This window comes from Melanerpes formicivorus, unplaced genomic scaffold, assembly GCF_026170545.1.
Source record: "Melanerpes formicivorus ecotype bairdi unplaced genomic scaffold, bMelFor1.0.p_v2 SCAF_45, whole genome shotgun sequence".
NCBI lineage: Eukaryota > Metazoa > Chordata > Aves > Piciformes > Picidae > Melanerpes > Melanerpes formicivorus.
In genome coordinates, this window is record NW_027142397.1 from 3,696,284 (window position 1) to 3,708,797 (window position 12,514).

Consider the following 12,514-nt stretch of genomic DNA (forward strand, 5'->3'; position numbering starts at 1 on the left):
CTGATCTGACCACCAACAGCCTCAGACTGTGGGGTGTCCCTTGGGTAGAGGGGTGCACTCCTCTGCTGTTCATCAGTGGGTTGGGAGAATCCTGGGAGCAGGGAGGTGGCCACTTGGAGCACCCTTTGAGTCAGGAAAGGTCTTGCCAGTCCTGGGACCCCAATTCCTATCAGGAATGTTGGTCTAACACCAGCCACAGCCCCTGGGAGCTCTGTGACTCTGCTCTATGGCCACAGGTTTGTGAGGAGGTTCCTGACCTTGTCCCAGTTAGGACCAGTCCACGCTGAGCCCTCCCTGCACTACCCTGCTCCATGCTTGGGGAGAGGAGCTCTGAGGGCTGCCACAGTGTGTGTCCCCTGCAAGGCTCTGCCCAAGCACAGGGAGAAAACACCCAGTGTCTAAATCCAACCTGTTTGCAGGAAGAACCACGGTGGGAGCAGAACTCACCCTGAGAGGGGAAGAAAAGCAAAGGGCTGGGCACAGGGATGCCAGCTGGGGCCACAGCACAGCCCCCAGATCCCACTGGGACCTAATCCATACCCAGGGCTCTGCCCACAGCTTCCCAGCCCCCCATACCCCACAGTCTCTCAGAGGAGAGCAGGCTCAGGCAGGAGCATGCCCCGAGACCAGGCAGGGATGCCCTAAACCTCTGCATGACCTGCCCGCATCACCCTCCACTGAGGCAATCCTAGACCAGGTCAGTCCTGCCCTGAGCAGCACCAGTGCCACAAAGGCAGCAGGCAGAGCCGCAGAGCTGCCTTCCTGCCCAGCACAGGGCTATCTTTAGCCCTCCACGCGCGGGCAGGGCAGACAATGCGGCCCCGCGTGAGAACCGCGGCCGGGAGGAAGCAGCCTCCGTGGCCCCACCGCTTCCCGCATCCTGACATTGTCCCTCCCCTCCAGCCACTTCCTTGCCCACAGGCAATGGGATCCTTCTGCCTGGCATCCCCCTGCCCACCTCAGGAGGGGGTCCTGCCCCTGGCAGCCACTCGAGGCATCATCCCAGCGCAGCACTGCCTGCAGAGCTGGGGCTCTTGCTGCTGTGGGGAGGTCGATGGTCCATAAGGCTTGGAGAACAGGGCTGGTGAGGAGCAGCTGAGGGAAGTGGGGTTGGTTAGTCTGGAGAAAAGGAGGCTGAGGGGAGACCTTCTGGCTCCCTACAACTCCCTGAAATGAGGTTAGAGCCAGGTGGGGGTTGGTCTCTTCTGCCTAGCAACAAGTGATAGGACAAGAGGAAATGGCCTCAAGTTGCACCAGGGCAGGTTTAGGTTTGGACATTGGAAGAAACTTCTTCACTGAAAGGGTTCTCAAAGGCTGGAACAGGCTGCCCAGGGAGGTGGTGGAATCCTCATCCCTAGAGGTGTTTCAAAGCCACAGAGTTGTGGTGCTGAGAGACATAGTTTAGTACCAGCCTTGGCAGAGTTAGAGCATGCTTGGACTCAGTGATCTTAAAGGGCTTTTCCAACCAAAATGATTCGATGACTCTATGGTGTGGTCTACAGGCAAGGAGCTGTGGTGGCTCTGAGGTGCTGGGGGAGTCAGCTCTGAGCTGTGGGTGGAAGAAGAGGAGCTGCTGAAGGGACTGTAATCTGCTGTAGCTGTTCCCATCCAGGGCTCAGGGGCTGTGTCTCGGTGCAGAGCAGAGCTGCTCCTCTCCCACAGCACCTCAGAGCTTTTGCTGACTGCAGGAAGGAGCTTTTGGGCATAGCATGGTGGGCCTGTGCCACAGAGCCATGGCAGGAAGGGGAAGGTGAGACAGGGAGGCTGGGAAAGGATTCGGCTGCACTCAGGGAAAGGGCAGAATCAGAGCCTGGGAAACAGCCTCGGCTGGCCAGGCCAGGGGAGGGAGCAGACATCCTGGGGACTGCGGGGGACGAGCGGGGAGGACATGTCACTTGCTCTCCAGTGAGCCAGGGAGAGTGCCTCTGGTGCCAGGGTGACTGCACTGCTCCGGGATGGGACACAGGAGCACAAACCCTCTGTGAGCCACCGCTGCTGCTCACCCCAGCACTCTCCGGCTCCTATTCTTGTCCCGCCGGCGCTTCCCAGGCAGCAGCACATTGTTGGGATTCAATGGGAGGAAGGGTGGGATTACAGCACCGAGGCCTTAGGAGAAAGGCAACCAGGCTCTGGGAAGCAGCTTCACCCCTGCCCCAGCGCCTGCAGGGAACCACAGCCCCGCAGCACTGCTGGGGATGGGGACGGACAGGAGGCACAGACACAGGGAAAGCAGCTGGGAATGCAGCTGGACCAGCAGGGCAGGGGCTGCCTAGCCAGGTGCAGGGCAGGGGCTGCCTAGCCAGGTGTCTCTCTTAGGGCTCAGCCCTTCCATTGCTCCAGCATCCCGCTGGAGCAGCTTCCCCCAGCCGACACGGTGCGGGCCCAGGGGAGGAAACAGGGCAGCGAGGTGCTGACAAAGCCCAATTGTGCCCAGGCAGGCCTGGGAACGGGGATCAATGAGCTATAAACAGCCCCGGGAGCCGCTGCGGCGCGGGGCGAACAATGGCAGCTCCAAAGAGGCTTCCGAGCTGGGTCCTGGCCGGGGGAAGGGATGGAACCATTCCCACCCTGCCCTACAATAGGGAGCAGCCATGGCTCAGCACTGCCCCACAGCCAGGCTGATGGGCAAGCTGGACATAAGCCAGCAATGGGCACTTGCAGCCCATGAGGCAAATGGCACCCCAGGTGGTTGCACGGGGGGGAAATGGTTTGAAACTGGAGCAGGGGAGACTGAGGTTGGACACCAGGAGGAAACTGCACGAGTGTGGTGAAACACTGGAACAGGTTGCCAAGAGATGTGGTTGAAGCCCCATCCCAAGGCCAGACTTGATGTAGCCCTGGGCAGCGTGATCTGGTTGAAGGTGTCCCTGCTGACTACAGGGGTTTGGACAAGCTGCCCTTTGAGGGTCCCTTCCAATCTGTGATTCTGCTGTGAACCCCAGTGCAGGAGGTGGCAGTGGGGCAGGGCTGGGACAGCCTTTCCATTACCCTGAGACTCCTCTTGCACCTTCTAACCCATCCCCACCTGCCCTCACCTCGCAACGGCCAAGGCCAGAGAGCTCCTGGTGGTGCCAGGCTGCAAGCCTGGGCACAGGGCAGAGATCCAGCCCGGGGAGGGAGGGTCAGAAAGGAACAGAGCTGGGCAGTAAAGCTGTCAGGAGGGCAGGGGCTGGCTCTGAGGACACAGCCATGTGAAATGCTGCTCTGGCTGCTGAACTCAGGGCTTCACAGCAGCCACGACAGATTTATCGTCCCCGGCAGGGGAAGGCCAGGCCGGGGCAGCACCGAGGCCTGGCTCAGGCACCACGGGAAAAAACAACCCAGCAGGCAGCAACGACCCTGGCTGGGGGCCCAGCACCCTTACCTGCCCTGCTCCGCTCAGGGACTGCCCTTGCTGGGCTGGTGGTGACACTCAAAGCTGGAGGGGACACCAGCCACGGGTGCCCAGAGCTCGCTGCCAGTCTCTCCCATCACAGCCAGCCCAGCACTACCATCCTGTCCCCTGGGACCCCACCCTGTCCCCTGGGACCCCACCCTGTCCCCTGGGACCCCACCCGGTCCCCTGGGACCCCACCCAGTGCTGCCACTGCCCTCCTTGTCCAGATAAGGGGGTGGAAGGGGCTGACGTGGCTGGGGGAGCTGGAAGGGAGGCACCACCACAGCACAGGCTGGGATCTGGGTGCCTCCCTCTCCTTCCTGCCCACTGTTGCCAGGCCCCAAGGTCAGTGTCTGACCAGGAACAGGGACAGCATTTCTCCCGTGGCTGCTTCTTGAAAACACAGGCAGCAGAAGCAGAGCCAGGGCTGGGGCCAGGTGCTGATGCAGAAGACACAGAGGCCCAAGGACCGACAGAAGTTTATTCTGGCTGTTTCCACACAGGGCAGAGATGTCTCCACTCTCTACACACCAGGCTGAAGCCACCACCATGCTCAGAGCTCTGTGACAGAAGCAGGACCAGGACTTCACCTCCCTCCATCCCCCTTCCTCACTGTGAAGCCTGGGGATGATGCAGAGAAGGGTTCCCCAGAGATCTCCACCACTGTCCAGGGTCCCACAGGTGTAACACAGCAGAGTGGTCCTGGAGGTCACAAGGAGCCACAGGACAGCTGCATGCAGGACATCAGGTCCTCCTGCTGCAGGTGGTCAGCCTGATCCTGACCTCGTATCACTCAGGTCCGAGTTTCTTCTGTCTTCACACCATGGAAGAAACCAAACCTAAAGAGACGTGGGTGGAACCAGGAGGAGAATGGTTTCATGGTTCAGGGGCTAGGACAGGCTGAGCTGATGAGTGTCAAACAGGCTCCATCTCCAGAGCACAGCTCCCTGCCTGCTCTGCCACAAAACAGAGGTCTGGGTGCTGTCTTGAGTGCGTCTGCAGGGTGAGGAAACCTTGGCCTCTCAGAGGGCACTGGGAGGGTGAAGAGCAGCAATGGGCACAGCATGTTGCCCAGGTACAGGAGGGAGGCTGGTGGATGATGTGCAAGTGACACAGGAGTCCACAGCCAGCCCCCAGCCCCAGGACAGTCTCTCCAGGGCACTTCTTTTTGCCCAAACACTTTTACTAACTCTTTTCCGGGCGGTTCCTGTTCAGCACGGCCCGAGGGGCAAACTCGAGCTTGTCCTTCAGGCTCACCACCTTGGTCAGGTCCTTGCCCGCGATCTCCTGCAGCTTGCGGTCCTCCCGCTGCTCCGAGATGCTCTTCTCCTCGGCCGCGGGCTGGGGGTCGCCGCGGAGGAACCACTCCAGGTGGTAGCCCACCAGCCCCACCACGAAGGCCACGGGGAAGGTGACGTACGGGGCCTTGGAACGCACGGCCGCCCAGACTACGGACCACATGGCGGCGGGGGGCTGCGCCCGGCAGGGGGCGAAACGCGGCGGTCACCAGCCGTGCCCAGGCCCCCGCCGTGCCCAGACCCCCGCCGTGCCCAGACCCCCGCCGTGCCCAGGTCCCCGCCGTGCCCAGGTCCCAGCCGTGCCCAGGCCCCCGCCGTGCCCAGGCCTCCGCCGTGCCCAGGTTCCCGCCGTGCCCAGGTCCCCGCCGTGCCCAGGCCCCCGCCGTGCCCAGGTCCCAGCCGTGCCCAGGCTCCCGCCGTGCCCAGGCCCCCGCCGTGCCCAGACCCCCGCCGTGCCCAGGTCCCAGCCGTGCCCAGACCCCCGCCGTGCCCAGGTCCCAGCCGTGCCCAGGCCTCCGCCGTGCCCAGGCCCCCGCCGTGCCCAGGCCCCCGCCGTGCCCAGGTCCCAGCCGTGCCCAGGCCCCAGCCGTGCCCAGATCCCCGCCGTGCCCAGGTCCCAGCCGTGCTCAGGTCCCCGCCGTGCCCAGACCCCCGCCGTGCCCAGGCCCCCGCCGTGCCCAGGTCCCAGCCGTGCCCAGGTCCCAGCCGTGCCCAGACCCCCGCCGTGCCCAGGCCCCCGCCGTGCCCAGACCCCCGCCGTGCCCAGGTCCCAGCCGTGCCCAGACCCCCGCCGTGCCCAGACCCCCGCCGTGCCCAGACCCCCGCCGTGCCCAGGCCCCCGCCGTGCCCAGGCTCCCGCCGTGCCCGAGGCCTGCGGGATGGCAGCGCCGGGACGCGGCGCCGCCGGGCAAGGCCGCAGCGGACGGCAGCGCCCTGACCCACAAGGAGCCGGGACTCGCCTAGGCAGCGCCAGGACCCCCACCCGGCCCCCGCGGGGCTACCCCGCAGCCGGAGGCAGCCCCGGAGCCAGCCCCGGCCGCACTCCGCTCACCTGCGCCCGGCGCCGCTTCCGCCGCCGTCGCCCCGCCCCTTCCGCTCAGCGCGGCCCAAGTGGAGCGCGGCCGGGAGCGGCGACGGCTCCGTGCGGCGGAGCGCTCCTGCCCCCTGGCGGACAGTGCGGAATCGGCGGCACTGGAGGAGTGACGCCGGGATGGCGCTGTCCCGTGGGGAGAAACCCACGGGAGAGAGAGACGGCGAGAGAACCATGGGGAGAGCTGTGCAGGTACCCACGGGGAGACCCATGGGAGACACCCACAGGGAGATCCATGGGGAGAGACACACGAGGAGACCTGGAGGCGAGACCCACAGGGAGACCTGTTGGGATAACCATGTGGAGAGATACACAGGAGGAGGGACCCCTGAGGAAAGATGCATGGGTAGATCCACCCAGGAGAACGCCCGCATGGAGATCCACAGGGAAAGTGTTGTGGGGAGAGACCCACGGTGATACTGACGAGAAAGAGCCACAGGGATCCCCACGGGAAGAGATCCACGGAGAGATCCGTGAGGACATCCTTGGCCAAGACCCACACAGAGACTTGCAGCCAGACCCCAGGCACTCCACAGAGAGCTCTGCTCCTTGCCCTAGTGAAAGCTCCTCTCCCACCCCACCTCCCACCCCTCAGACAACCTCCTCCCGCCCCACGGACAGGAAGCGACAGCAGACGTGGGAAAGGCGAGCCCGGCACCAGCCGCGTCCCTGCGGGGAGGGGCCACTGGCCCGGAGTAACCAAAGTCATCTTTATTAACTGCGCTGATTTGTTACAATAAAAAGGGAGCCACGTGTCACGGTCACTGCACGGTGCTGGCCGGGGTGGGGGCCAGGGGGCCCCTTCCCAGGCACATCCCTAAATCCGAGGTGCGAGGGGGAGCAGGGTGGGAAAGGAGTTTGGGTGGCTGAGCAGACACTGCTATCCCAGAGGTGTTTAGCACCAACAGACCCCCTGCAGCAAGGGACCCCCCCAGAGAGGCATCCTGCTGCTTGGCCCTGGCCCCCCTGCTACATGGGGGGCACAAGCTGGGCCCCCCTCCAGCTGCCTCTGCTCCTGCTTCCCTGCCTAAGTGCCCTGGGCAAGGTTCGGCCCTGGATTTTGGGAGCTCCCTGGCACCCACTGGCCCTGCCTGGGGGGTGGCTGGTGATGCTGCATGGGGCTGCTGGTGCGGAGAGGTGGAGGACAGGGATGGGATCCCCCCCACCTCTGCCACTAAAAGGGATACAGGGGTGATGACAGGATGCTTGGAGAGGCACTGGGAATGGGGATGGTGACAGGGATGGGGCAGATGCAGCCTCCTGCCTCACCACACTGCTCTGCCCTGGAGGGGACCCATGGGGAACCCCCACCCTACTCCTGGATCTGTGCACAGCAATGGGGGAACTGAGAGCAGCAGCACTCCACGGTGGTCCTTGTCCCCACAGGGCAATGAGCACACTAAAAGCCCTGTCTGGGGTGTCCCATTGCCACAGGGCACTGGGACCTCAGGTAAAAGAGGTGAGTGACCCCCTTCAGGGTGATCTCTAGCAGCCCTCCACACTCAGAGCAGCTGCTGGCCGTGTCTGTGCTCCCATCCCACCTGCCAGCACCAAGCCTGGCCCAGGATAGAGCCACCACAGTGTCTGGCATCACAGGTGCCAAGAGGCTGTGGCAGGTGTCCCCACCGCTACCACCTTGCTCACACACTGGGAAAGCAGCAAAGCATGGAGGGATCAATCCCCCCCATCCTGAGCTGCTGCCACGCTGCAGGGGTGCTCCCAGACTCCAGGCTGGCAGGAGGGAAGGACAGATGGATGGAGGGACAGACGGATGGGCTGAGCAGAAAGGGGAGAAGCGTGTCACGATGCTCTGTGAGGGAAGAGGGGTGGCTGGCTGTGACCAAGGCTTTCTGCTGCTCTGGTCTGTCCCAGCCAGAGCACTGTCCTGGTCACCTCGAGACTCTGGGTTATTCCTCGGGTTGTATTTATATCTTTATAGATGAAAAGGGACCCTGGGGCACCCTGGCACCCGAGTCAGAAGCAGGTGTCGGCAGCACCAGGGACCCCCTGTCCCCGCTGCACCCCAAAGCCTCGTGCAGGCAGGTCTGGGGGGCGGGAGCAGAGGGCTTTGGCTGGGCTGAGGGTCCCATCCCCACTGCACAGTGGGGGATTGCACTGAGTACAGAGAGGTGGGGGGAGGGGGGCCTGCCTGCAGCCCCTTCCCCTCCAGCAGGGCTGGGGGGCTGAGGGTCACCTCTCTTTTAGTTGGGATGCAGGCTAAAAGGGGGGTGCAGAAGGTCTGGGGGGTGGGGGTGGGAAGGGGACACGGCCCCAAAGAGGACAGCGGGAGGGTGAGCCCCGGACCCTGGGAGAGGCTTGGCAGGGGCATGCGGGCAGGGGGGCAACGGGACGGGGCGGACCCGGGCTTGCGTTGACCTGCCGCCGGATCCGCGAAAGGTCGAAGATAGAAAAGAGAGAAGCTGTGAGTGGGGCCAAGAGCTGCCCCAGGGTGTCCCCGCGGCCCCCCCATCACAGTGAGCTACGGCCGTGCCGTCCAGTCCGGGTAGAAAAGCGGAGGCTGCGGTCACAGCCGGGTCTGCGCCTCGGGGATGTAGATCTCGATGCTGTCGGCGCTCTCGGTGGCCGAGCTCTGGCGGAAGGAGGCAGCTCGCTTGGCTGCCAGGAGCCGCTTGCGAGCCTCCTGCCGCTGCCGGTCCACCGAGTCCAGGGAGCGCTCCTTCACGGGGTGCACCTTGGAGCGCGGCGGCTTCTTTGGTATCGGGGGAGGCACCTTCTTCTCCTCCTGCACAGATAATCGTGGGATGGCTCGGGTTGGAAGGGACCTTAAAGAGCACCCAGTTCCAACAGGGACAGCTCTCACTGGACCATGTTGCTCTAAGCCTCACTCAGTCTGGTCTTAAACACTTCTCTGGGCAATTTACTCCAGTGTCTGACCACTCTCATAGTAAAGAACTTCTTCCTAATCTAAATCTACCTAGCTCTAGCTTCAGACCATTGCCCCTCATCCTATCACCACAGACCCTTATCAAAAGTCCTTCCCCAGCTTTCCTGTAGCCTCCAGGTACTGGAAGGCTGCTCTAAGGTCTCCCTGCAGCTTCTCTTCTCCAGGCTGAACAGCCCCAGCTGTCTCAGCCTGTCCCTGCAGGAGAGGTGCTTCAGCCCTGGGATCATCTTTGTGGCCCTCCTCTGGACCCTTTCCAACAGACCCATGTCCTCCTTATGTTGGGGGGTTCGGGGACCTTGCCCAGCCCTTTGCAAGCTGCACTGCCCAGAGCTGCCCAGCAAGGCAGCTGTGAGACCATTGCAGAGGAACAGCCATTTCTTTAACCTCATTTTTTCCAGCTGTTTCTCAAGTGTTTGCTCAAAGCAGTTGCCAGCAACAGCCCAGCAGCTATGGTTTGGATACAGGTGTGCTGGAGGAGGAGGAGTGAAGGAGAGGTGGTGGGGTATGAGTGCAGCAGAGCACTGCCCTTACCTTGGGCTCCACAATCTTCCACCCATTGGCCTTGAGCTCCTGGAGCTCTGCAAACTTCATGCTGACATCCTCAATGGAGAGCTGCAGGAGGTCCCAGAAGCCGGCCAGGTCTTGGAAGGTGGGCACGGGGAATGCATTGGGATCCTGTGGGGACAGTGTCATTCATGTCCCTTCTGCTGGCCACACTGCCATCCCACCCCAGTGCTGCTGAGGGTCTCTGTCCAGCTGTCTCCTGGGCCATTACAAAGTCTGTTTTCCCTCCACTAAGGGTACAAGACCCCCCCCTCACCACGGCTGACCCTGAGGCGCTGCTGCCCAGCACTCACCATGTTCTGCTGGCAGAGGCGGTAAAACTGCTGCACCTTCTGGGACATGAGGAGCTGGGCACTGCCCACAGCGCTCCGGATCTTCTCCAGGACTGGTGAGAGAAGAGCAGACAGTCAGAACTCCACAGGGCATAGATCCTCTCCTCCTCAGGAGCAGTGGAACAACCTCTGCAGCTTGGAATCTCCCCAGCCCATGAGACATCTCCCTCCTCCAGACCCCGTGAGCACCAGAGGCTTTCTCAGTGTTTTCTGCCTCCACACCACCTCTTCAGCCTTGGCAGGGGAGATGCTCCACAGTGGTTGCAAGGTGGGAGCACTGCAGGACTGTGCTTGTGTGTCCCCCAGTCCCTCCTGACTAAGACAATGGGCATCAACTTGAACATGGGAAGTTCCATCTAAAGGTGAGAAGGAGCTTCTTTACTGTGAGGGTGGAACTGTGAGCACTGGAACAGGCTATCCAGAGAAGAGGTAGAGTCTTTCTCTCTGGAGAATTTCAAGGCCCACCTGGACGTGCTCCTATGTGCCCCTGGATACATTCAAGGTAAGACCTGATGTGGCCCTGAGCAGCCTGTTCTAGTTGGAGGTGTCCCTGCTGACTGCAGGTAGGTTGGGCAAGATCCCTTCCAACCTGAGGCAGTCTGTGAATCTGTGATCTGCTTTAGGTGATCCTGCTCTGGCTGGGGCACCGGACTTGATAATCTTCAGAGGTGCCTTCCACCCCCTACCACTCTGTGGTTCTGTGATTCTATGACCCTGCAACCCCCCCTGACTCACTCTCCTCCGGCAGGTCATAGTCCTCAGCCTCCCGCTCCATCTGCTGGCACCAGCCCTCCATCTTCTCCACCTCCGCCTGCAGCAGTTTGATGAACCATTCGCCATCGCGGTGGCAAGGGGAGGCCCGGCCGGAGTCGGGGAGGCTGCGGGAGCCCCTCTCGATCCAGGCGTCCCTGCGGGGCACCTCCACCGTGTCGTACTGCAGCTGGTAGTCCTCCCGGTACGCCCACTGCCCCTGCGTGTGCACCGTCTTGTAGACGGCGTACTGCCGGCCGGACTCGGGCTCCGAGGAGTGCCGCTGGAAGGGCCTCCCGAACTGCAGAGCTTTGTCCTCGGTGGCCACGGCCAGCCCGGTGAAGCCCTCCAGCTCCAGGTCCGCCTGCACGCCTGCCGTCACGCTGTTGGAGCGCTTGAAGCGCGCTCTCCTGCGGAGGGCGAGAGAGTGCGGGGACCTGAGCGGTCAGCAGGGACACCCCTCTGGGCAGCATGGTGGGCACGGGCAGGGTGAGGGATGCCCAGGAGTAGGATGGGGAATGGATCCCAGAGCATTCGGGGACAGCCCTGAGCAGCCTCCTGTCTCTCATCTCCTCTGCTCTTAGCCCGTTTCCATGGCTACCAGCGCCGGACCAAGGATGGAGAGGAGCACGAACCAGGGCTGCGTGGGCACAGTTGCTGGAGCTCCCTTCCCTCAGGCCATGCAGGTCCCAGCACATGGCACTCCCACCCCAGCCAAAACATCATGCTCAGCTGCAGAGAAGCCTGAACATCTCATCTGATCCTTGTCTAGGCTCAAAGCCCAGCAGAGGAGACCCAAGCACAGGATGGGAGCAGGGAAGCCGCTTCCCTGGGCAGCCCATTTGCAGCAGCAAGGTGCAAGGGCAAAGGGAAGGGAATCCTGCTTTGGGTTGTGCCACCAGCCTGGGACAGGGATGGTGCTGAGCTCTGGGCATCTCAGCAAAAGGAGAGAGTGAAAAGATGCTGTGAAACAGCTGTGGCATGAGGAGCTCAGGGAGCCCTGAGGAAACCAATTCCCCCATGCAGTGAGCGTGGCAGGTCTCAGCCCAGCCCAGTTGTGTGGTACCTTTTGTCCTCCTCCACCTGCACTCCAATGGAGTGGAACTCCCTCTGGCTCCTGCTCTCTGTATCCGAGTCAGAGATGGCCTCAACCTATCGAGGGACAAAGGGAGAGCACTGAAGGGCGGTCCCCAGGCACTGCATGGTGTCTCAGCACCACCCACACCTCTTGGGCAGGCTCAGAGCCAGCTTGGAGCACACAGGGAGGAGCGATGCCCACCTGGACACCGATGGAGGGTCTCCACTTGCGCTGCCGAGCCAAGCTCCTCAGCTCCTCCCGCCCGGGGATGGCCTTGATGATGAGCGTGGAGGGCTTGGGAGCAGCACGGGGCTGGACTGGAGGCAGGTCGAGGGTCACGGTGGTCACCTTGGAGCTCTCCAGGCTCTCAGCCGAGTTGCAGCGGGCAGCGGCGTCCTTGGACCAGGCGGGGCCGCGGGTGACCTCGCTGGGCAGGTAGCTCTCGTGGGCAGACTCGGTGCTGCTCTGCGCCGTGACGGAGATGAGGGGCTTGGCTTTGGTTCCTGGAGGGATGGGAGGTGGAGCTTTTCTGTAACTGAAGGCTGTGGTGGGAGAGGCGCAGGATGGAAAGGCAGGTGAAAACACAGACACTTGTGCATTACCCCCCACCGACGGGAGCCCCGGGGGAATGGTGCCCACCTCCTCCCGCAGCACAGGGCCCAGGGTGTGTGCCTCAGCTGGCTGAGATCTGAGATGGAGCTCAGAGGGGCTGTCTGGCCAGTTTGTCCCCAGAAAGGGATGGACACCCCCCCCCCCAGATCTGCACTGGCCACACCACTGCAGCACACAGCAGGGGGCAGAGATGGGGACAGAAGTGGAGGGAAGGAGGGAAAGGCAAATGGGTACTGGGGGCACAGAGTAGCCTCCTGACTAGGATGAACAGGATGCTCATGGCCTGTGCCAGGGGTGACCTCTGAGTGGGATCCATAGATCATATATTCACAGAAGGGATATCATCTAGCTCCAACCCCCCTGCCATGGACAGGGACACCTTCCACTAGCCCACATTGCTCAAGGCCTCATCCAACCTGGCCTTGAACATTTTCAGGGAGGGGGTATCCACAACCTCCCTGGGCAATCTGTTCCAGTGTCTCACCACCCTCACTGTAAATAATGTAAAG

The 12,514-nt window shown here is 62.6% G+C and overlaps 2 protein-coding genes across 8 annotated transcripts in view; both read right to left on the reverse strand.

Moving 5' to 3' along the window:
* Window positions 1-3,843: 3,843 nt before the first annotated feature.
* On the reverse strand, window positions 3,844-5,762 carry SMIM12 (small integral membrane protein 12). 3 transcript variants are annotated; one of them, XM_068159303.1, is made up of 2 exons: window positions 5,726-5,762; window positions 3,844-4,849 (listed from the first exon to the last, which is right to left on the reverse strand). In XM_068159303.1, the coding sequence occupies exon 2, from the start codon at window positions 4,835-4,837 to the stop codon at window positions 4,562-4,564; it is 276 nt and encodes a 91-aa protein (XP_068015404.1). In that variant the 5' UTR covers window positions 4,838-4,849; window positions 5,726-5,762; the 3' UTR covers window positions 3,844-4,561. The 3 variants fall into 3 exon arrangements, with proteins under 3 accessions (XP_068015404.1, XP_068015405.1, XP_068015406.1); XM_068159304.1 differs by lacking the exon at window positions 5,726-5,762 and adding an exon at window positions 5,634-5,719; XM_068159305.1 differs by lacking the exon at window positions 5,726-5,762 and having other exon boundaries at window positions 3,844-4,215; window positions 4,637-5,004.
* A 691-nt stretch (window positions 5,763-6,453) lies between these two features.
* Window positions 6,454-12,514, reverse strand: part of DLGAP3 (DLG associated protein 3) — a 32,880-nt gene continuing 26,819 nt past the window's right edge. For all 5 annotated transcript variants that reach the window (XM_068159307.1, XM_068159311.1, XM_068159310.1 and 2 more), the window contains exons 7-12: window positions 11,595-11,935; window positions 11,382-11,467; window positions 10,301-10,725; window positions 9,527-9,618; window positions 9,201-9,344; window positions 6,454-8,507 (exon numbers count right to left, since the gene is read on the reverse strand). In XM_068159307.1, coding sequence (XP_068015408.1) covers window positions 8,289-8,507; window positions 9,201-9,344; window positions 9,527-9,618; window positions 10,301-10,725; window positions 11,382-11,467; window positions 11,595-11,935 — 1,307 coding nt within the window. In that variant the 3' untranslated portion in view covers window positions 6,454-8,288. The remainder of the gene's footprint in view (window positions 8,508-9,200; window positions 9,345-9,526; window positions 9,619-10,300; window positions 10,726-11,381; window positions 11,468-11,594; window positions 11,936-12,514) is intronic.

Coding starts and splice junctions, on each gene's coding strand:
- SMIM12 (XM_068159303.1), bottom strand. CDS start 4,837: ATGTGGTCCGTAGTCTGGGCGGCCGTGCGTTCCAAGGCCCCGTACGTC.